General features: G+C 38.0%; 1 protein-coding gene across 5 annotated transcripts in view; it reads left to right on the top strand.

The window, feature by feature from the left end:
* Nucleotides 1-22521, top strand: part of ZDHHC20 (zDHHC palmitoyltransferase 20) — a 52692-nt gene that overhangs the window by 12881 nt on the left and 17290 nt on the right. For all 5 annotated transcript variants that reach the window (XR_014492422.1, XR_014492423.1, XR_014492424.1 and 2 more), the window contains exons 2-7: nucleotides 1116-1142; nucleotides 5638-5732; nucleotides 8739-8859; nucleotides 9997-10066; nucleotides 17680-17712; nucleotides 19267-19387. Coding sequence is in view for 2 of the 5 variants with exons in the window: in XM_083361867.1 (XP_083217993.1) it covers nucleotides 1116-1142; nucleotides 5638-5732; nucleotides 8739-8859; nucleotides 9997-10066; nucleotides 17680-17712; nucleotides 19267-19387 (467 nt within the window). In the remaining 3 variants the exon portion in view is untranslated. The remainder of the gene's footprint in view (nucleotides 1-1115; nucleotides 1143-5637; nucleotides 5733-8738; nucleotides 8860-9996; nucleotides 10067-17679; nucleotides 17713-19266; nucleotides 19388-22521) is intronic.

The raw sequence follows: 22521 nt of genomic DNA, 5'->3' as shown, positions 1-22521 counted from the left end.
CACCTATGAATAAACCAGCTCTCAAATTTTTTAACCAAAATACCATGAAAAATACACTACCCACAGATAGGGCAATTGTAAAAATTAAAGCATATGAGAATTTTGAGAGTTGGCTTATCTGCTTGTGGTGTATTTTTCATCGTATTTTGGTTAAAACTTTGAGAGTTGGCTTATCCAGGAATATATACAATTACTAGTAAATACCAGATTACAAACCCATTGTTGTTGTTGTTTTAAATATCTTGTAATGACTCACTCAGTGATTCCTCACAGATCAAAAAATGAAAGGTACGAATATAATTTTTCATCATTTTGCCCTAATAAAGCTTGGGTGCTTAATTTAACTCTTCAAACTTTTGTGACACTACTTAAAAGTTTAGGTTTTTGTGTATCTGAAAACCATAGTCTAGCGCAAGGATTAAAAGGCTGTGTTGGGTCCAGGGAGATGCAGCTTCAAGTCGATTCTTGGTCATGAAAACTTAGTGGGTGACTTTGGACTGTTCTTTCTCAGCTACCTCCCAAAGTGGTTGTGTGGAAAAATTGGAGCAGGCAGTGCTGTTTATTCCACCTGATAAGAGGGATAAAAATCTAACATTTTTTAAAAAGGAAATTATAACTGATTATTGCACACCAAGAAGGATGGAACTGGCAGACGTCTTAGATTTGTTATCATTTCAGTTTATTAATGTGATGTGATCATATAAACTGGGGCCCTCCGCCTGAATTTTTGTCTGCTGCCATTATATAACTTTCATCATTTCAGCTTAATAATCTTCATCTCTTGAAGGAAACATGAAATAAACACAATTGAAGGAACTACTGATTCAGCATGTTTGTTTGTCAGAAGCAAACATGCTATGGACAGACAAATGGGGAATTGTTTGCCAGTGGCAGGCAAACAGAATCATTCCTTCATTTCCCCAGGGAAAAATGGTCATAGCCCTTCAATTGTTCTGTTATTACCTATGTAAATAGATAGGGTTTTTTGAGTGGAGAATGACAAAATGCACGTTCTCTTCAATTAAGTTAATATGTTTGAATACATTGTGTTTTATTAATGTGCTCAATTTCTAAAATTGACAGATATACTCACACTCGTTTTGTTTTTCCTCCAGTTACAATTACCTCAGTTGGAGAAAAAGGTATGATTCTTTCTTTGTAAAACATTTTATATCTGTGCATGTGTAAAGTCATAGAGTATTTGAGTTTAATCTTGCAAAATTACTAATTGCTTCAATTTTGGAAAGAAAAAAAAATTCCAGCATCATGCCTTTCAGTCATGTGATGGATGCCTTCAAGCTGTTGAAAAAGTGGGATCTTGGCAACAGAAATATTGCTTACACTTGCCTAAAATCTAAAATTACTCGAGTTTTCTAAAGCAACAGAAGCAGCATAAGCTTACAATTCATCAAATCAAGCATCCACAAGAATTGCTAAACTAAATAAACAAAAATACTTTTTGTAGCCAGAAAGTATAAAAAAAAATATGCAGAGTGCTTTCCATTTTCCATCCAATAAATACTTGTGTGCCCTCTAACCTACATTCAGCAGGATAGTTTAGTCTAGTGGTTAAGGCACCAGGCTAGAAAGCAGGCGACCATGAATTCAAGTCATGACTTAGCCATGAAAGTCAACTAGGTGACTTTGGGCCAATCACTCTCTTAGACTATCCCACTTCACAGAGTTGTTGTGGAGAAAACAGAAGTTGGAAGATGTTTTGTATATGTTTACCGCCTTGAGTTATTTGTAAAAATTAAAGGTGGGATACAAATAAAAATAATGAATAGCACAAATGACAATTTTACAAACGTTTGAGTTGGTTGCATGTCTTTTTCTGTAAACTAAATATTGCGGCAACTTCGCCTGTGAGGTTCAGATCAGCAATCATCTATATTAAAATACAGATTTGAAAAATATTCTTACTCTTTCCCTCCAAATTCCATCCCAGAATGTTCTGCTTTCCCCAGCAATGCCTCTCCTTCTTTAACAGCCTTTAAAATGCAAAATAATGGAATTGGATTCTTTGTTCTTTGTTTTTTCTATGGAAAATGGCATGGAAAAGCCATTTACAGATTATGATAGGAAATGGAGAAAAGATGCACAGAGAAAGAAACAGGTGCTAAATTACAGAATAGGAAATTAGAAATTTCCTTTTGACAGCTGTAATTTTGTAAGATTATCTGTTTAAAAAGCAAACTAATTTGTTCTACAAAACTCTCTGCAGCTGTAATTAAGTATCAGGAACTTGTTGGCTGGAGGATTCTAGAAGGAATATCTTGTTAAGATCAAGGATGATAGCAGCAACTACTTGTGTTCTTTAGCACGGCTGATGCTAATAAGATAGTAATGGGAGAAAAAAGCAAAAAAGAAGTGAAAACAGCAGCTTTAAACTTTTAGAGAAAGACTTAAAAATAACAAGTAGTAGCAAAATAATGAGTCTGTTCCCATCTTAGTCTGCCAACCAGTTTTCTAATGTCCAAGGAGAGAAGAAGGAATAAACCTTTGCTGATACAATTCAGCACTAGGAAACAGACTTTCCAAAAAAATATACTTCAGATTTTTCTGCTCACAGATTTAGGTGCTACAATGCAACCTTGTTCTTTGCCTAAGGTTAAAGAAATTAAGTCCTTGGCTTGGTGACAAGTAAGTTTCTTAAAGCGTATTTAGAAAAGGAATCCTTATTTAATCATTCCTAACAGGGAGATGCATAGACTAGCCAATCGCTGTGAAAAATAGTCTGAGTTGACAATTACAGAATCTGGAATAAAACTTAGAAATCTGGATCTCCTTTCTGTTATGAGAAAAGCAGAAAAAAATGTAAATTCTAACTCCTTGTTATGGTCCAGATATATCATAAAACTCAAATGCAGCACATTAAATTGTTTCCAATTAGTAGTCTAACAGAAGTGTAAACTATATTGCTATACAACTTCAATAATGGTATTTCAGAATTATCCTAAATGGCCATTATATCATTGTCATGTAAAAGTGGTTTAGATTCACTATCACATGCCTCACAATGCTTGCTGTCTTGAGACTGTCTAATCTAAAGTTTCAACAATTAAATTAAGGATTAAAGGACACAATGGGCTTCCTTGGGATACCACAAAATTGCTTGATGGTCAAGAAAAATTCCATTTGGTATCTCTACCTAGCAACAAGTGGAAATACCAAATTGTAACCCAGTGAACAAAAGATAATAGAAATCCATATCTTGCCGGGCAGGTATCTTGCTCGGCTGTGGCTTGGGGGGCACTTTTTTCAGTGCCATTGTAACTTCGAACAGTCACTAAGTTAACTGTTGTAAGTCGAGGACTACCTGTACTTCATCACTTTTTTCCTCTTTTTTTTGGTCAAGTTTTTGACACCTTGCTAGGCGACTGGTGGTACTCGGATGTTGCCATATCCTAAAAGTGGTACAATGGGTGAAAAGGTTGAAAAGCCCTGCTCTACATCATTAGCCACCGCCAACCTGCCACACACCCTAATAAATTAAATTTCAATTGAACTCAGGTATTTCAAATGGTTAAGTTTAATAATAATTGCTCAAATGAAGTTGAGCTTGGTTTTATTTTACTACATTTCAATTCAAATACTTTGTTCTTTCTCACAAATGTTTTAATGTAATGATTACATGTGATAGATTCCATGTATATATTCTTTCATTTATTCTCTCAGTTCATTCTTTCAAAACAATATATGGCTGCCCATCACAAAATCATGGCTCTGGGTGGATAATAGTTTTTTATTAAAAAAAAATAGAATATTGTTAAAAAAATCTCATGTACTGAAAACCAATTATTTCAGCCAATTATTTCTATTCTAGTAATATTTCTAGTTTCATAAAATTGTGTGTTTTCAAGGCTCCTCTTAAAAAAATCATCCAGTAGTCTATAATGACATTGGAGCAGATAGATCCTCCTAATGCCTCTGGATTGCGCTGAGACCTAGTGGTATTTCTTCTTAAACTTTTGCTTTTTATCAACTTCAAAAGTAGGTCAACAATTACTCATTTGGTATGAGGTGTGGAAGGGATGCAGTGGCTCAGTGGGTTAGGACGCTGAGCTTGTCGATCAGAAGGTCGGCAGTTTGGCGGGTCGAATCCCGAGTGCCGCGTAACAGAGTGAGAGCCTGTTACTCGTCCCAGCTTCTGCAAACCTAGCAGTTCGAAAGCACGTAAAAATGCAAGTAGAAAAATAGGGACCACTCTGGTGGGAAGGTAAGAGCGTTCCGTGCGCCTTTGGCGTCTAGTCATGCCGGCCACATGACCACGAAGACGTCCTCGGACAAGCGCTGGCTCTTCGGCTTTGAAATGGAGATGAGCACTGGCCCCTAGAGTTGGAAACGACTAGCACGCATGTGCGGGGGAACCTTTACCTTTACCTTTTATGAGGTTGTGACAGAAATATAAAATATTCAGTATTCTGCGACAGTTCCCCTCCCTTCATCAATAAGTTACAAAAGGTCTTTTCTTCCCTTTCAAGTCATTTGTGGTTGTTTACAAATAAAAAATCCTCAGTTACTGAAACAGCAACTTCTGGATTTAAGAGATAAAGCCAACTGTAGTGATTGGTGTTCCATTATCTTTTTAATGTAGCTTGATAAACCTATTTAGAAAATGTAGTTGAATTACAAACCCTAAAGTACAAAAAGCAATCTGCACATGGCAGCCTGGTAAATTAACTGGAAGCTGTTGACGAGACAAAAGATTTTGCTTTAGCTTCTCAGATTTAGTTTAGATAAGTTCACAGAGGACGCATCTATCAAACCTTATTCTTGACTCTGGGTTGCTTCTGGACTGGAGGTAACCTGCCTTCTAATACTAGCTGCAGGTGAACAAAAGCAAGAGAGGGGTAGGTCTCCCTCTCCTTCCTGTGAGAAGCACCTGGTTGGCACTGAAAAAATGTTGGCCTAAGATGGGCCTTGGCTGATCCAGCACAGTGCTTATACAGCTGTCTTCTGACATTTTTAAATTCTTAAATACATTTCTTCCATGGAATAAATAATATCTTTATGCTACCTTTAATAGCATTTTATGAACTTTGTAATATTTTCTATTATATTACTTATTTTTATATAAATTATTCTTAGCTTATAGAAACATTTGGGACAAGGAAGAACACATTGATAGCAACTGTAGCAATGCAATTACTTGGGTAAACTGCTGGACACCCAAAACTCTACTTGCTTCAGCATTCTAAACCAGTTACTGCGTTTAGATATTCTTTAAGAACACCCCTATGTAAACTTAAATTGCAGTAATCCATATGCTTGGAGCATCCTTTTGTGCTTGTAATGGTTTCTAGGATACAACAACATCCATACCTATAATTTCACACTTTGGTTTACAAGCCAGGCTTCGAATCCACTTCTGATTTTTGTTTGCCAGCTACCTTACCTATAATTGTTATTTGACTCAATTGGAACTGATCTAATTTTTGTAGGAGCGTATTATTGATTTACTGTTGACTATTACTCAAGGTTCTGTGCAATCTCATATTCTACAATTATGTCTCCAAATTTATTTTGCTAGCAGGGCAAAGGAAATGTTGCATTATTCCCCTAACTCTTTTTCATTTTATGTTTTTGCTCTTTTTAACAGTTTTCACTGACATATTACTTGTATTTTTATTGCAGTTGTCTACCTTGTGATTTTTCATCTGTCATTTGTTATGTTTGCGTGGTCCTATTGGAAGACTATTTTTACATCTCCTGCCTCCCCTTCCAATGAGGTAAATGTTATCATTGGCAAAGTTATGCAGTTCTTACTAAGTTATTTGTGTTACTAATGCTTGCTTTAAAATAAGATTTGTTAAGTTTTCTTTTTGTTTAGTTTTTCTGTCCCCATTTAATAAATTATATTGTAGTGCTGTGAATGAAAATAATACAATTATTTTCTGAAATTACCGTATTGCCATAGCTTAATTTAGATTTCTTTAATTTGAACAATTTGCTATTTTGAATGATATAACTTAGTAATACAGTGTTCAGATAGGTGGCCTTTGTATTTTGTTTCATAATCTTAATATTGGTATAAACCAATTCACAATGTCTGCATTTTTATAATCATTCTTATTTTAACAGTTATGCTCAAAACAAACTTTGTTCTCACTTAGGAATGCTATTAATTTTAAGTCCCAAGTAATGTCCAAATTCTGTAGAAATGTACAGTGTCGGTATAAAGTCACTATCAGTGCTCTAACCCAGAGGGAGGGAGAGACAGAGAGAGATGCACTATGGAACTCCTTTTGCTAATTTAAATTTAACATGACCCTTCTTAAAAATAATTATTTTATCAATGCCCTATGGCAAGGGTGTCAAACTGGTGGTCCACAGGCCGGAAGCATCACTTGCAAGCTACACCCACCCTGGCTCCGCAAAGGCAGGAAACATCGTGATACATCACAATATGTCATGTGACACAGTCAAGTTTGACACCCATGCTCTATGGTAAACCAAAATGCAGCCTGAGACAATCATAACTCAGCAGTTATACTTTTAATGTTTTTGCTAAAACTTACAGCTCATCTATTTAGAGTCAAACATTATCTGGGTCTTTTCTGTTGTAGGCCTGACTATATTTATTTTCTTTTACTTTACTTTGTTTACTTTACTTTATTACTTTATTTTAAAGTTAGACTGAAGTATGTTTTCTGAAAGTAGAAAGGCAATGGAAGAGTATTATGTAGTATTTAAAATTTTAAAAATAGACAAATATCTGGAATAATCATACTGCCCTTCTGCCACTCTAATGAGAAGGGACCCAAACCATCATTTCTGGGACTGATTGTGCTGGGCAGGCAAATTCAGTTTGGAGACAATATTGCCATAGATAACAAAGAATCAAGCGGTTAAAGTTTTATTAATCAAAACCAGCACTTGAATTGCATTCAGCATCTCATTAGGCTTCACCTGTTTTTAATTTGTGGCTACATACTTTTAAAAGCTTAGAATCTGCCATAGCACTAAGAAGATCCTAAACCAGTTTCCGCCCGTTTACAAATAGGTAATACTAAAGAGGCATTCTTTAGATTAGAAGGTGTATACAAAAGTTGTTTTGAAGCTGGCCATCTGCTTAGATTGGAGCTACAGTTTTGTTCAGTCACTTTGTGAAATGCATGGACCAAGTTAGCATCCTGTTGAATTGAAATGCTTTCCACATTATGACATCTTGTCTTAAAATATAAGCGTAGCGCTCAGCTTGTCAGTGTGGAATGGCAAAGTGTTGAAATTTTCCAGGACTTCAGTCTCATGCTTCTATTTAGTGGTTTCATTACTGCATCATTCCTGAATTGCCTTCATCATCCAATTCTTGATCCCTGTGGGCAAGTGAGGGTTTAATGAGTGGAATCCTTTTTCCAACCAACCAGTGCAAATGTTCATTATATAAATTTGAACAGTGCAGTTTCCATCTGTCTAGGCCACTGCACATTTTATGTGACAGTCACAATTGCTGAATCCACCAGAAGTATAGATAATGTACTTAACATGCATTTATAATTACCAGATAATGTCAGCTTCAAAGCCACTGATTGGTTCAAAATTGTGAAAGGAGTCCGGCAATGCTGTATACTGTCGCCCTGCCTATTTAACTTATATGCAGAGCACATCATGAGAAAGGCAGGGCTAGTTGAATCAAAAGTTGGAATTAAGATTGCTGGAAGAAATATCAACAACCTAAGATATGCAGATGATACCCCTCTAATGGCAGAAAGTGAAAAAGAACTAAAGAGCCTCTTGTTGCGGGTGAAGAAGGAGAGTGCAAAACTTGGGTTGAAACTTAACATTAAGAAAACCAAGATCATGGCATCCGGCCCTCTCAATTCCTGGCAAATAGATGGGGAAGAAATGGAGGTAGTGACAGATTTTATTTTCCTGGGCTCCAAGATCACTGCAGATGGGAACTGTAGCCAAGAAATTAAAAGACGCTTGCTCCTAGGGAGGAAAGCCATGGCAAATCTAGACAGCACACTAAAAAGCAGAGACATCGCCCTGTCAACAAAAGTGCAGATAGTCAAGGCTATGGTCTTCCCAGTTGCAATGTATGGCAGTGAAAGCTGGACCATAAAAAAGGATGAGCGCCAAAGAATTGAAGCCTTTGAACTATGGTGCTGGAGAAGACTTCTGCAAGTCCCTTGGACTGCAAGGCGATCAAACCAGTCAGTCCTAGAGGAGATCAACCCTGACTGCTCTTTAGAAGGCCAGATCCTGAAGCTAAAACTCAAATACTTTGGCCACCTAATGAGAAGGAAGGACTCACTGGAGAAGAGTCTAATGCTGGGAAAGATTGAGGGCAATAGAAGAAGGGGACGACAGAGAATGAGGTGGCTGGATGGAGTCACTGAAGCAGTAGGCGTGAGCTTAAATGGACTCCAGAAGATGGTAAAGGACAGGAAGGCGTGGAGGAACGTTGTCCATAGAGTCGCGATGGGTCGGACACGACTTCGCAGCTAACAACAACAACAAATGTCATATACCTAGTAATAATGTAGAGAGGTAGGACATATGTTTGTACTGTACTAAAGAGATGAAAGGGGAAATAGATTTTGGGTTAGGATAATATTCATTATGTGTTTGGTGATACAAAATGGTCAGCTCTTTGATTTTGATTTAATATTTCTTTGAATTAATAATGCATCAAAATTCTGAAACATTCTATATGTATCATCTAAATATAAGTTAGCAGATGTTAAATAAAATTAGCAGTGAAACAAGCGTGCTTCTCTCCTTTTCTGCAGTTTTGCTTATCAAAAAGTGATAAGGAGCAATATGAAAAAGAAGAGAGACCAGAATCTCAGCAGGAAATCCTAAGAAGAGCTGCTAAAGAACTGCCTGTCTATACTACAACAACATCAAGAGGTAAGCCATTTAGGAATGGCGTTAGTGTTGCCTTCACTAGACCTGCACCAAATGTGTTATATTTCTACATCAACAGACAGATTTTCCAAAATTAAACTGTCATTCTTCTTGATGTTTATATCGCACGAACATTGCTAAAATGTTCCTTAGTCAGGCTGAGTTGCATGACCCCTCTACTAACTGCATTTATAGCATTTGTCCATGTCCAAAATATACTGGGGATCCATTATTTGCAAAGATATTTCTGGTATTTCGTAAAAAAGGATGGTAGTATCTCTCTGTTTAAGATATGAGAGAAATGATACTTCCTTTTCATTTTGAAAGTTTTGCATGATGTATGTTTGATTGGTTGGTTGATTGATTGTTTATTTAATTTATATGGCCACCCAGCTCATACATAGAGACTCCATGTGGTTAACTCAAAGTTCCAGGTATTTGTTTGTTTATAAAATCTATCAGTGTCCCTCTCAGAGTGACAATAAAAGGGAAAAATCAAAATTAAGAACTGTTCCAGATACTGTTTGGATCAGGGGTCCCCCACCCGCAGGCTGCAATCCAGTACCAGTCTGCAAGCGGGCAAACGGCAGACAAGCACGTGAAGCTTTATTTGTGCATAGACGGGATTAGGTTGCATGTGCAAGACCATCCCGTCTCCCCTGCTGCTGTCATCACTACCTGTCTGCCGTGCCAAAAGAGTTGGAGATTGCTAATTTAGATTATATTCATCTTTCAGCTTTTCATAAGTAGATATACAGATAGGCCACTTTCCTATTACTTTCACAGCAGTTATAGTTGAGCAGCTCTATACTGGATTGGGTGGCCAATAAAATCTATATGAATAAATAATAAGTTGTTGGAGAGTTTTCACATTGCTCCATACCCATTCATTTTTGAAATAAGCGCCTTATTTTATGCTGCTTGGGTGTATGAAAGCCCTAATAAGCAGGCATATACATAGAATGAAGGCTACTGCTAAGCTTGTAAGCTGCCCTGAGTCTTCAGAGAAGGGCAGGATATAAATGGAATTAAATGGAATTATTTACATTTTTAATTCTTCTTTTGAGAAGTAGGAAAGTTTTAAAGTACTAATTCTAAAGCTTTGTGTTTCATATCTTGACTTTGAAATTTTCAATATAGCTATTAGATACTGCGATAGATGCCAGCTGATCAAACCTGATCGATGTCATCATTGTTCTGCATGTGACCTGTAAGTATCTACCAATTCTAAGTTGGATTGATGAGTCTGTTTTCAAACGTATCTTCAGACCTGAAGTCACACAGTTCCTTTTCCACATACAGGTAGTCCTTGCTTACTGACCACTTCTTCAGCATGTCTTCAGAGCTACAACGATGCTGAATGAGTGGTACTTACAACTGATCCTCAGTGTTCCGGGCATTACAGCACCCTCACAATCATGCAATTACAGTCTGAGTGCCTGACAACCAGCTTGCATTTATGACAATTGTGGCAACATCTCACAATCATGTGATGGCCATTTGAGACCTTCCCTGCCAGCTTTCCCCAAGCAAAACCAATGGGGATGCCTCCCCAAGCAAAACCAATGGGGATGCCCCCCAATTCTTGCATACCATATTGGGTCCTTCTTCCCTAGCCTCCCTGCACTTGCATGCATCCCACATCCTCTTTCCCTGGCCTCTGCAGCACCCCCTCTCCCAACTTACGTGTGGCCTGCACTGAGCCTCTCAAGGCTCATCCCTGCCCTCCCTACCTGGGACTCCTGGTGCTTCCTGCTTTACGACCCTCCTGTCTTGGAGTTATGAGGACAACTGGGAGTGCCTTGATTTCTGTCTTTAAGCAATGCAGTCACACGATGTAGAACTTTACACCTCGGCAACACTTGGCAACAGCAGTCCTGGTCCCAATATGCGTTGCAACTCGAGGGCTGCCTGTATAAAGTGTTTCTTCATAATAATCTGTTTTGCAAATGAGAAAAAAATATCTAAATTAATTTATTTCATTTGTTACAGTTATATGAGGGATTGACAGGCCCAGATTTACACAGTGACCTTCCATGGCTGAAAATGGGCTTGAACTTGCCTATCTTAGTTACACTTTTCATGTGTTTGTATGAACTGTGTCATCAGAACTAAGAATAATGTATAACCATGAGTTGTTCTCTTTCCTTTGAAGAAGTATAATTGTAAATTGTGTCTTTTTAAAGAGTGTTCAAGTAAAGAAATATTCATTATAGAAAGCAAGGGAGAAAGAAAACAGTCAAATTGATTTGTATATTTTGCGTTCCATGATTACGTGTGTGTGTGTGTATGAAATAGAGTATTTTAATAAGTCTTATTTGATTAAATAATCACATATTGGTGAGTTACATGGCCTGGGTTCACACATCAGTCAATCAGTTCTCTATTATGATCATAGATAGGCATAAAGAGAGTGGGGTACAGTTAATTAAAAAGCACAGAAGATACATAAGAACTATAAGAAGCTAGAAAATATAAAAATATATTAGGTCAGAAATTATACATAAACAGGTAAAAAATCTAAAAGATGGGGTAGAAGCATCAGATGGATGTAGGAGAGAATAAAAGTTAGTATATGGAAGACTATTTCAAATTACAGAACACTCCTATGGTGAACTAGATGCTCATTAAGTCTAATTTATGGCGCAGGTATTCATCAGATGAACTTTAAGCACTGCTGTGCAGAATGTGGCAACACTGTATGTTGTGCCAGGGTTGATATCTGAAAGCAATAGTTGTAAAATGATCCTATGCATTCTTGGTATTTATGGAATAATGGTGAAATGAGGCTAGTACAAATATCTCTGTCATAAAGTCACTGGAGAAGCGCACAGTCTAAGTAAGGAATCTTTCTAGTATTGTCTTTCAGGGACAGCTGAGGGGACCTTGTGCCAGAGTAAATGATCTCTGGGGATTAAATAAATAAGGGAGTTTGAATACCCGTTAGATTCATTGGCAATACCATGAATGTGAAAATAGCTTTCCCAGGGTGATGCTCATCCATTGGAAACATTAATTTAAACCAATATTTATGACTTATTAAACTACATATAAATAAGCACAGCCTCTACAGAGTTTATGTATCATAATAAATCATTTTTTTCTAAAATTTTGGAAATTTTACTTGAAATGCTTTATCTTATAAACTAACCAGCATATTGGTGCAAACTGTTCACTGACATTCATTTGGGTCTTTCTGTGAGCAGAACAGATTAACTCAGTCAAGTATCTGAATGTTTATTTATCACGCTTTCCATGCCAAGATGCCTTGCTGATCATTTCCAAGCAAGCAAGCATTGGGAGTCATGGTTACCCCAAACTGCAGTCAAATTATGTTTACATTGATTATGTTATGCTGTGACTGCAATAAAAATCACATTCTGGTGTGTGTCAGTGTTGCCATGGCATAGAAACATTGATTGCTCAAATACTCATCAGCGCTTCCTGATGGTGCTTTCAGAAAAATCTCTTTAAAAAAATCCAGGGGCTCTGACAGATTCAAGTCTTCAGTCTATATTATTATGCTATTCCACTACAGGAATTGTACTTTTTGCAACTAAAACAGAGGTGGATGTGATTCATGATGTCCTTAAAGGATGTATAATCAATGCAGGATCAAAACAGTTGGCTTTAAAATTTTGTATACCAGAAGCAACTATTCACAGTCTTATTCCTCTCTTTCCCATTGCACTCCCAAATGACAAAGGGTACAAAAAGATTTGTACCCTTGTTTTCCAATTAATCCCTGTTCCAGGTCCATCATATGCAAGTGAGAAAGAGTTTAAAGGTGCCCAGTATGATGAATAGGAAATTTACTGAATCTTCAGTTTCTTTCATTTTGTCCTTCTTTGAATACATCCTTTCCCATCTCACTTTTGGAAGTGTTTTCACTCTGATAGGAGTGAAGCAGAGGCCAGGGCAATTGCACATCTGTTTTAGCCTTCCCCCTTTTGTTCCCCATTCCTATCCCCTGGGGAACTCTCCAACATCTATTGCAAATGGTCCTGACTCTTCATGGCCCCACTTTATTCATTTCCCAGAGGCAGCATTTTCACTGTGTTCTATTTTCTAAATTCCTCTTACCCACTTTTATTTCCACCCCTAGCACCCCAAAAACGTAAACATGGCAGTTTTTGGAAAGTCTTTTTTTCTTTCTTTTTGCATTTTCCTAGGGATGTATCTCTGAAAGCACTGTATTGGGAACATACATGCATGCATACATACATACATATCATACTATTATTCCCTATCAAGGTAAGCTATGGTATGCAAAGCACAAAAAGGAAGTAAGAAATAGTAAGCAAAGAAATTAAAAGAATGAGATAAGAAAAGGAAATGCAACTTAAAAGCAAAAAGCTGATCTGCATATTCCTTTGCTGCTATTAAGCTGCAATGCCTCAGAGGTTGGTTGTCAACTCTCTTATGTATTTGATCAAAATTCTTCCAAGCATCTTCCTAAACACACTTAACGAACAGTTCTTGTTTGGTTTTTACAGTCACTGATGCTTACCTTTATGTTTACATAAGGAAACAATGTAACACAATTTTTATTGGATTCCATATGCAAATAAATCACTTGGATTACTTCTGGAAATACACAAATGCAGATTAAGCCATAGATCGTGGCTTCCCTGCTGCTGACTACCAACTCCTTTTCCATCTGGTTACCTAACCCATTCTCATCTCAAAGATGACCTTGTCCACTGTCCCCTATCTCATTCTCACTGACAGCCACCCAAAATTATAATAATTTTAATAATTTTAATTTTAATAATTATAATAAATTATAATAATAGCCACTTATGGACCATGGTTTCCTTCCTTCCATCTACAGCCTCTTTTACTTCATCATTCCACAAATTTTTCATATTCCCATTAATATAATGTACTTATTTGGTACTCTCTAGTCTAATGTAATGTTTTTCCACTTTGTTCCAAGCAGTTTCCACATTCCTTTTTCTTACTTTTCTACTTTCCAATCATTCTGTTAGGAGCTTAACTTGTTGGGAAGCTAATAATAAAACATACTTGGGTCTCAAACCCAGGCTGTCAGCTACAGCAACCTAAATAGCATCAATTCATAGTTTCTGACATAGACCCTAGCACTTTATTCATAATTTCATCTTCAAATCCCTGCATGCATTCATCAATTACATTAAGATTAGACCATATTCATTCATTTCTGTATCACTGTATCCATTTCTGTTTCACAGACACATAAAAATCAATTTAAATTTCATACAATTTAATTTCATTAGTTAATCCATGTTCTACATCATCTTCTCCTTTTGCATTTCAAGGTGTAGCGTTTCATTTGCTATAGTTGTCACAAGATAGCCCATACATGTCATTCTTCACCATACATCTTGACTTCAGTCATTTGAAGCTTTCATATAATGTTTTCAACAATATAGGAAAGTGTAGACTATTTACCATTCTTATTATGTATAGCATTCCTTGCTGATTGTAAAGGATTAAAAAGTCCATCAATTTTGGTAGATTGTTGGTAGTATTCTAGAAGCATAACCAAAACTCAGGCTGACCCCAAGCATGCTTATGCTATTCTGTGCAAGCCAGTCTACTGTTGCTGCATCCTACGAGTTCAGAGAATGCCATGTATTAACATACACTCAGAATTCACATATTGGGAATATGGAGGTTAAAAAAATATAAATAATCATTTAATGTCACATCTCAAAGCAAATTATGTACCCATGGCTGTGCTGTACTTTAATTTTTTTAAGTTAAAGATAAGCCAGTTACCTCCCATATAATGTATGGTTTTGAGTTTGTGACAAAAGTAAGATGGGAGTTCTATTGAACTGCTCCACTGCCCTGCTTTCTTGACAGTGTACAGCCCATAATACTCCTTCTCAAAATCTTTTGAATTCCTGTGTCAGTATTACAGCCCCCAGCTGAATATGCCTGCATTCAGTATATCATTAATGCTGTTGTGCTTCATTAATCTGCTTTAGAATATGCTAAGAAGGATGTGGTCTCTAGAAGCTGAGTGTTATGCTTTATAGTAGTAGCATTTTTCACAATGTTTTAATTTGAATTAATGCTAAAGGTAGTAAACACCAGATGCATGAAAAAATCCAGTGAATTGAAAATGAAAGATAATTGTAGAAAAGTTGTATGTGGAAGAATAGCAAAGTTAAGTGGAAAGTGCTTCTTGCTCTTTCCTCTTACCATTTTTTGTGCCAAATGCACACATTATGCATGCCTCTATCCATTTCTTCTTCCAATTGTAAAATGGATTGAGTGAAAAAAAGGTTTTAAGGCTTAAGCATGCTTCTCCCTTTTTTCTCAAGTTACATTTGTGTTCTGATTTTTTTGATTGCATTTTATTGTGAAGGAAAATATAGGGGAAAACTCTGTGAATTCGCCTTGTATTACTTTGCTTCTTCCTGAATGCTTTAAACCAGGACCTTTGAACGGGTGGTACGTGCACCACTTGCAGTACATTAACACATGGCAGGTGGTACGCAGCCCTGCCTAGCCAAGTGTAGTGGGGGAGGGAAAGAGCCAGCGCAGGCAGGGACTTACTGTGAGAGAGTCCTCCAGAGCTGCAGAGTGGCTGGGGCAAGGCAGAGGCCCCAGGCTCACTGCCCCATGAGAAAGGAGGAGGGGGAGACAGGAGAGGCTATAAAAGGAGGCAGTTTGGGCGGGAGAGGGAGAGAGAAAAAAAGAAGCCGCCTTGGGAGGAGGTGGAGTCAGCTCTAGCTGCACCGAAGGGAAAGAAGAAGGAGGAGTGTGGCGGGGAGAGGAGAGGAGAGGAGAGGCGAGGCGATCAAGCAGGTCAAGCAGGCTGGCCATGAGCCGATCTACAACTTCTGTGGCAGCCACCTGTGCTGGCAGCAACAAACAGGCAAGAAATGCAGCTGGGGAGGGGTTGCCCTCCACGAGGAATGGAGAAAAGGTAGCAATGAAGAAAGGCAGCATCAGCTGGAGGTGAGACACAGAGGGAGGGAGAGAGGGAGATGGAGAATGGAAGGATTCTTATTTGCTTTTGTGACTTTGAAGTTCTGGGATTTGTGCAATGTGGGCTTTGTGTTCTTAAGGAGTGTTTGCAATTTCTGTTTGGCTGATGGCTCGTGTTAGCTTCTATTGCTCTGCTATTGTTAGCTGTAAGTTTTGCTGCAAGGGATTTTGAAGTATTTTTCTCCTGAATGTATTTTGCCTGTAACGTTCCTTTACTTATGAATGGAGCCATATGGGGAAGCTGCCTTAGCCGTCAGCCAATTACTACATTTTTTTTCTTCCTTAAGTGCCGGCTGCCGGCTCCTTAACTTTCCTTTCTAGCCAGTAGTTAATTCTTAAAGGGGAATGTGCCTTTTTAAGCTAGTTCACTCAGTAGCTTGTCTTTTCTGTCTCTGGAAGCTTTTCCTTGTTTGATGAATATATGGAAGAGAGAAAATATGGAGGGGGCATGAGAAAGAGAGAGGCAGGGAGGGAGGGAAGTCCCGCCTTAGCACTTGGCCACCAGCAGCCCTGCCATTGATTTTGCTTGTCAAAAGGTTGCAAAAAGGAATCACATGACCCTGGGACACTGTGACCATTAAGAATCAGTTGCCAAGCATCCAAATATAAATCACATGACCCTGGGCATGCTGCAATGGCCATAGGTGTGAAAAATGGTCATAAGTCATTTCAGTGCAATTGCAACTTTGAACAGGTTTTCTTTTTTTTTGGTCATCAAGTTTTTGACACCTTGCTAGGTGGTACTCGAATATTGCCATATCCTAAAAATGGTACAATTGGTGAAAAGGTTGGAAAGCCATGCTTTAAACAATCTGCATACAGAGGTAGAATGGTTTCCAAGATGTTATTGTGATGGAATAGACTCTGAAAGTTTGAAATTAGATATATTTATTGAAAAAAGCATACCATATTTTCCGGCGTATAAGATGACTGGGCGTATAAGACGACCCCCGACTTTTGAGAAAATTTTCAAGATTTTTCGTCTTATACGCCGGAAAATACGGGTACATACCAGTTGCAAAGTGTTCGACACAAGCCCGATTCAGCCCCGTCTAATGCAGATGGTGCAAAGCCGCCCTTTTGAAGCCCAAAGGGGCTTTTCCTTCCACCCACCCTTTGGAATACATGCAAGAGCTGCGTTCACACGACGTGCTCTTCCAGGCCAGACTCTGCAAACGGCACGCCAAAAGGCGCAACCACCGCGGGAACTCCGAGTCCCCACCTTTCATCAGCCTGCATGGCCGAGCGCAATCCGGCTTTGAGAGCGCATTTGCAGATGGAGCAGCCGCCGCGTCTGGAGCCAAGCCCTGCCCGGGAGGCGGTCAGCCAGGCGGGCCCGGAAGACGCGCTGGAGAGCCGGGCTTGGGGCAGCCATGCCGAGGCCGGCTGGCGAGGGTCGCTGCGTGGTCTGTGGGGAGAAGGGCGCCAGGCCACCAAGTACCGCTGTCCAGGCTGCCGGGAGAGATAGTGGCTAGCAGGGCATGCTCTGCTTATGCTCAGATGCCGCTTCGGTGAGGGGGAGGGGCTTCCTGCCGCTCCCGGGGTCTGGCATTTGCAAGGGGGAGGGGAAGGGGCTTAGAGGCTCTTGAGGGTGGGAAGGGAAGGTCACGTTGGAGGGGGGACTGGACTAAGGAGGCTTGAAGTTGCTTTGCAAGAACGGGGGTGCTCGATTGATTTATGTACTATTTTCCGGCGTATAAGACGACTGGGCGTATAAGACGACCCCTGACTTTTGAGAAGATTTTCATGGGTTAAAAAGTCGTCTTATACACCGGAAAATACGGTAATAATATTCATTTATCACCTTTGCATTGATTCAAATGTCTTCTTTTATTTTAGATGTATACTGAAAATGGATCATCATTGTCCTTGGTATGTTTTTTTATTCCTTGTTTTTGGTTCATACCAAAACAAATAAGTAAGCTCTTTTATTATTGGGTATGCACAAAATGAGTTAAGAGTAGGAATAACTAGGAATAATTAGGGGAAAAGTTAGAGAGTTAACTGCTAACAGAGTCTAAATTTAACTTATGTTGATTTTTATAAAAAACCTTAAGTTAATTTTCTCACTTGCAACAAACAGCACATTCTAGACTCAGTCATCAACTATGACTGTCAAAATAACAGAAACGAGAGAAGCTTTATGATGCTTCAAGGATAGCTAAGTAATGCTCTGAAGATGCTTTAATTAAAATCACTAGTCGGTAAATGTTCTGTAAATGGTCACTCATGATTCATTAAATTAATGGAAGTTTATTTTTAAACATAGGTAAGAGCAAGGCAAATGGTAACTTTGTTAGCAGTATTTGATAAATATATATTACTGTTCTGTTTTTAGTTGTTATAGGATAACTAGAAGGAAGATGGGGATCCCAAAGTCCCGAAGGTCATCTTTGGACTTTAACCCCTTCATTGTAATGTCCCCAATAGAATGGTACAGTGGCCTGGAGATGGAGCTCTCGCCTCACAGTCAGGAGGCTGTGAGTTCGATCCTAGGTAGTGACATATATTTCTCTCTCTGGCCGTAATGAGTAATTGTCTGCTAAGAACTCAACATAAGCGTCAAGGGCATCCGGCTAGTAGATGCTCCTCTCCAGTCAGTTGCCCCAACTCCACTCCAATGCAAGAAAAAAAAATGTGATGCCCCCAATAGCTATCCTAATGCTCAATAATTGGAAAAAGCAGCATGATTTCTTGCCGCATTGAGAAGGAAAAAAACCCAAATTATAGATATAACATAATTTTTTATACTTATAATCCTGTCGTCCCCCCCCCCCAAATTGGAAGAATGGAAAATGGTTTGTGGTTTTATGTCAGCTGTCAATTATGTATTTTTGTTACCTTGTTCTTGAATGTTGTGTTTTTTTATTGTTAGCCACCCTGAGTCATTACAATGAGGTGGGAGGCTATATAAATTGAAGGAAATAAAATGTGCTGCAGTGCAAACTTTATGCTTTTAGTAGAATCATACTCAAAGCACCAGAGTCCTCTCATACTAAACGCATAAGAGTCTTCTCTGGAAAACAACAATCAGACAATCTGATTTTTATTTTTATTTTTTTTAATAAAATAAACATTAAAATCAGTCTTTACTACCATCTTCATCTTCAGGAATAATCTTGAATTCCATATAAGTCCATAGTTGTTCTTAATTCTTTGTGGTTTTTTACCCTCAAACCCCCCCCCCCCAAAAAGGCAAAAACAAGCTAAAGAACTAGAAAATATTCTGGAAGAGTGACAAACAGCAATTCCTTTAGTTTTCTTTCTAGAAAAGGGTAACTGACTCTGATTCTTATAGCAATGTTTTGAGGATACTGGCAACCCCATTAGCAACTGTTTTTGAGACCATCTATAACATAGTTGCAATAATTTGTTTAACCCCTGCTATAGAAGGGGGAAAAAAGCTATTTCTTTTTCCTTTTCCAGGGTGAATAACTGCGTGGGATTTTCCAACTACAAGTTTTTTCTCCTCTTTTTATTTTATTCCCTCCTGTATTGTCTATTTGTTGCTGCTACGGTTCTTCAGTATTTCATAAAGTTTTGGACAGTAAGTTTTTTAAAATTAGAAGTTTTAAACGTAAAAAAAATACAAAAGCATTATGCTTTCATGCGTCATAGTTTACGTAACTGTCATCAGTTTGAGTGAAGCAGTAAAATACTAAATAATTAAATTTTATATATAATACATGGTTTTTGGATTGCTGCAGCCGAATTTACTGTCTTGTGGATCGTACATTTTATGTTGGCTTTTCATGCATGTTTTAAGAGAGCACATTATATATGTATGACATTCATATCAACATTGCCCTCTTCTAATTTCAAAATAAACCTGATTTTTAATCTTCATTTTGGTTGAATAGCATGACCTGGCTTCATAAGTCAGATTGTTTTTAATATTGCTTTAAACCTTTGGAATAGCAGCATTGCAGTTTTGGAAAAGAATTGCTTAACATTCATAGACTGAAGGATGTTATTTGAATGTGAATAATTTATACAGTAAGTAAGCACAAACTTTTTGTAATAAAAATAACTTGTACATGCATTTCTGCATTAAAAATATATTTTACTCAGGGTAAACCTAATCAAATCATGAGGGATGATTTATTGTTAATTTGCCTGTGATATCACACCTGTGATATCTCTGCATGATTCAGGCAAATGCAGACATTTGTAGACTAACTGATGTACAATTCATGCAGTTTCTTTTCTCTTCTTGGCATGTTGTGGTACATGTACATTAAGTAATGAAGACTTTGTACTGAGTCGTAGCTGAGAAATTACAAGACAATAGGATTCTTAATGAAATTTGAGATGTTTGATTTTGAAATTTGACTTGAATTTATTTTAAGATCTTGATGCATTCCAAACTTTAAAAAAGGATTTCCCCAATTTCCATATAATGGAAAAGTGTAGTTAACCAAACCCTTCCTGGATATTGCAGCATGGCCCACTGAAATAAAAGGTGATATGTGATAAAATAATCTTAGCATATCAATACCTTGCCTTATTAAACCATAATATGTATGTTCCTACTGAGAGAGAAGTTAATTGAGGCTGAGATTACTGATTCAACCAGCAGTCATCCTGGAGGCCACGTTTTCAACTCTAGCATTCTCTCTGACACTGTTTTTTTTGTTGTTGTTATTAATAAATATCTAGAGAACAATGATCCTTACTTTCTTTCTTTCTCTTTTCTTTTTCTTTTTTCTTTCTCCTTTTCTTTCTCTTTTTCTTTCTTTCTTTTTTTCTTTTGTCTAAGTTATAACATGGTTTCTTTTTACTGGGTTGCATGCAACCAGCCATTGTGATCCATAACTGCATATTATTATTTACTATGATGTGTTATTATTTTGTGACTTAGTGAGAAAACCATAGTAAGCCATAGTTTAGCATTGTTTATTTATGAAGTTTATTTTATAGGTGAGCCGTGTTAATGTTTTAGTCAGCTTGGTATTTGTTATTCTGTAGGGTGTTTTGTATAACTCCTTGCTGGTTTGCGTGTCTGTTTGTGTGTGTTTTGCATAATCATTTGGTGGTTGTGTGTGTGTGTAATTTCTCTCCATGATTTGTACTTCTTCTAAGAGATTCCTAATTCCTTCCGTTTGCCAAATAGGAACATTTCAGCTCACTTAATTTTGCCAAAACTATGGCTAAAAATATGAATCTTAACTGTTGTAGAAAATCTGTACAAATTCCTGATGTACTTCGACTGCCTGCTTTCATTAGACCAAGACAACTGACCCAATAATTTGAGCAGGACAGAGCTTATTGTTAAACATAATGTGGAGTAGAGCCATAGATGCACAAGATCTGTGGCTTTTCTGGATCCATGAGCCAAGGTTGTTTTTTATGTAGCATTAATTTTATTTATTTATTTATTTATTTAGTTATATTTATATACCGCCCTATTCCCTGAGGACTCAGGGCGGTTTACAGGGAATTAAAAATCAAAAATACAAAAATTAAGAACAAATTAAAAAGTATTAAATTAACCCTGTAGTCAGTTAAAAAACCCCAAATTAAAAATTCTTCCTCAGTCTGGGCCCGAGAGCTGAAAAAGCCAGGTCTTCAGGCCCCGGCGGAATGATCGGAGGTCGGGGGCAGTCCTCAGCTCCACCGGCATTTTTGAGCAAAAATGCTCATCATATTTCCTTAACATTTCACATTATCAAATATTTTCATTTAATTTATTAGCTTATTAAATTGAGAGGAGGGGTTGTTGTTTTTTTTGTTTGTAAAAAATCAATAACCAGTGAATAGGGGAACAGGGATGTTATCTGATTTAGGGGACAACTTTTTTCTGATAGTACCTGTTCCCTCAATGCACACTTAACCATACATGGCAATAAGCTGTAGAAGACAGCACTTGAGCCACCTGGAGCATCATGCACAGGCTTAGCGTCATTGGAACAAGTATGCAGAACCTCAGCTGATGTCCCTGGAGAAGTGTATGGATATTCTAAAGTTCATTGAAATATATATAAGAACAATTGAAAATAAAGGAATAACCAAGAAATGAAAATGGCTGCAGAGATTGTGGCAAGGCATCAATGCCTTTGAAGACTATCCTGAACCATGATTGTTGTCTGAAGCTCTGCTTGCCTAGTGAATTTTAACCATTTTGTGACACCTAAACAAGAGTTCTTCTCTATGCCTCATCTTTATTCAGTTTTGCTGCTTTTTTGTTCCCTCCTAATGTAATTATATCATTATGATCCTTTTTTCTGTTTCTTCAGAAGGAGAACAGATTGAGATGGGGAATTAATTTAATTTAATTTTAATTTATTGAGATTTCTATACCGCCCTTCTCCCAAAGGGACTCAGGGCGGTTCACAGGGCATAAATATAAAATGACAATACAAAAATTAAAAGACAATTAAATCAGTGCCCAAGTTAAAACAAGAATAATAAAACAACCTATAAAAACCCATATACCCCCATCAGGCCAGACCCGCTAGTTCAAATAAATGGGTCTTCAACCCGCGACGGAAGGATCGGAGGTCTGATGCCGTCCGGAGCTCAGCCGGCAGTTGGTTCCATAATGCCGGAGCACCCACAGAGAAGGCCCTCCCCCTGGGGGCCACCAGTCGACATTCCTTGACAGGAGGCACCCTGAGGAGGCCCTCTCTGTGGGCGCGCACAGGGCGGAGGGGAGTCGACGCCGGCAGCAGGTAGTCCTCG

The sequence above is a fragment of the Vipera ursinii genome, assembly GCF_947247035.1.
Source record: "Vipera ursinii genome assembly, chromosome: 4".
NCBI lineage: Eukaryota > Metazoa > Chordata > Lepidosauria > Squamata > Viperidae > Vipera > Vipera ursinii.
This window is presented reverse-complemented; position numbering and strand designations above follow the sequence as displayed.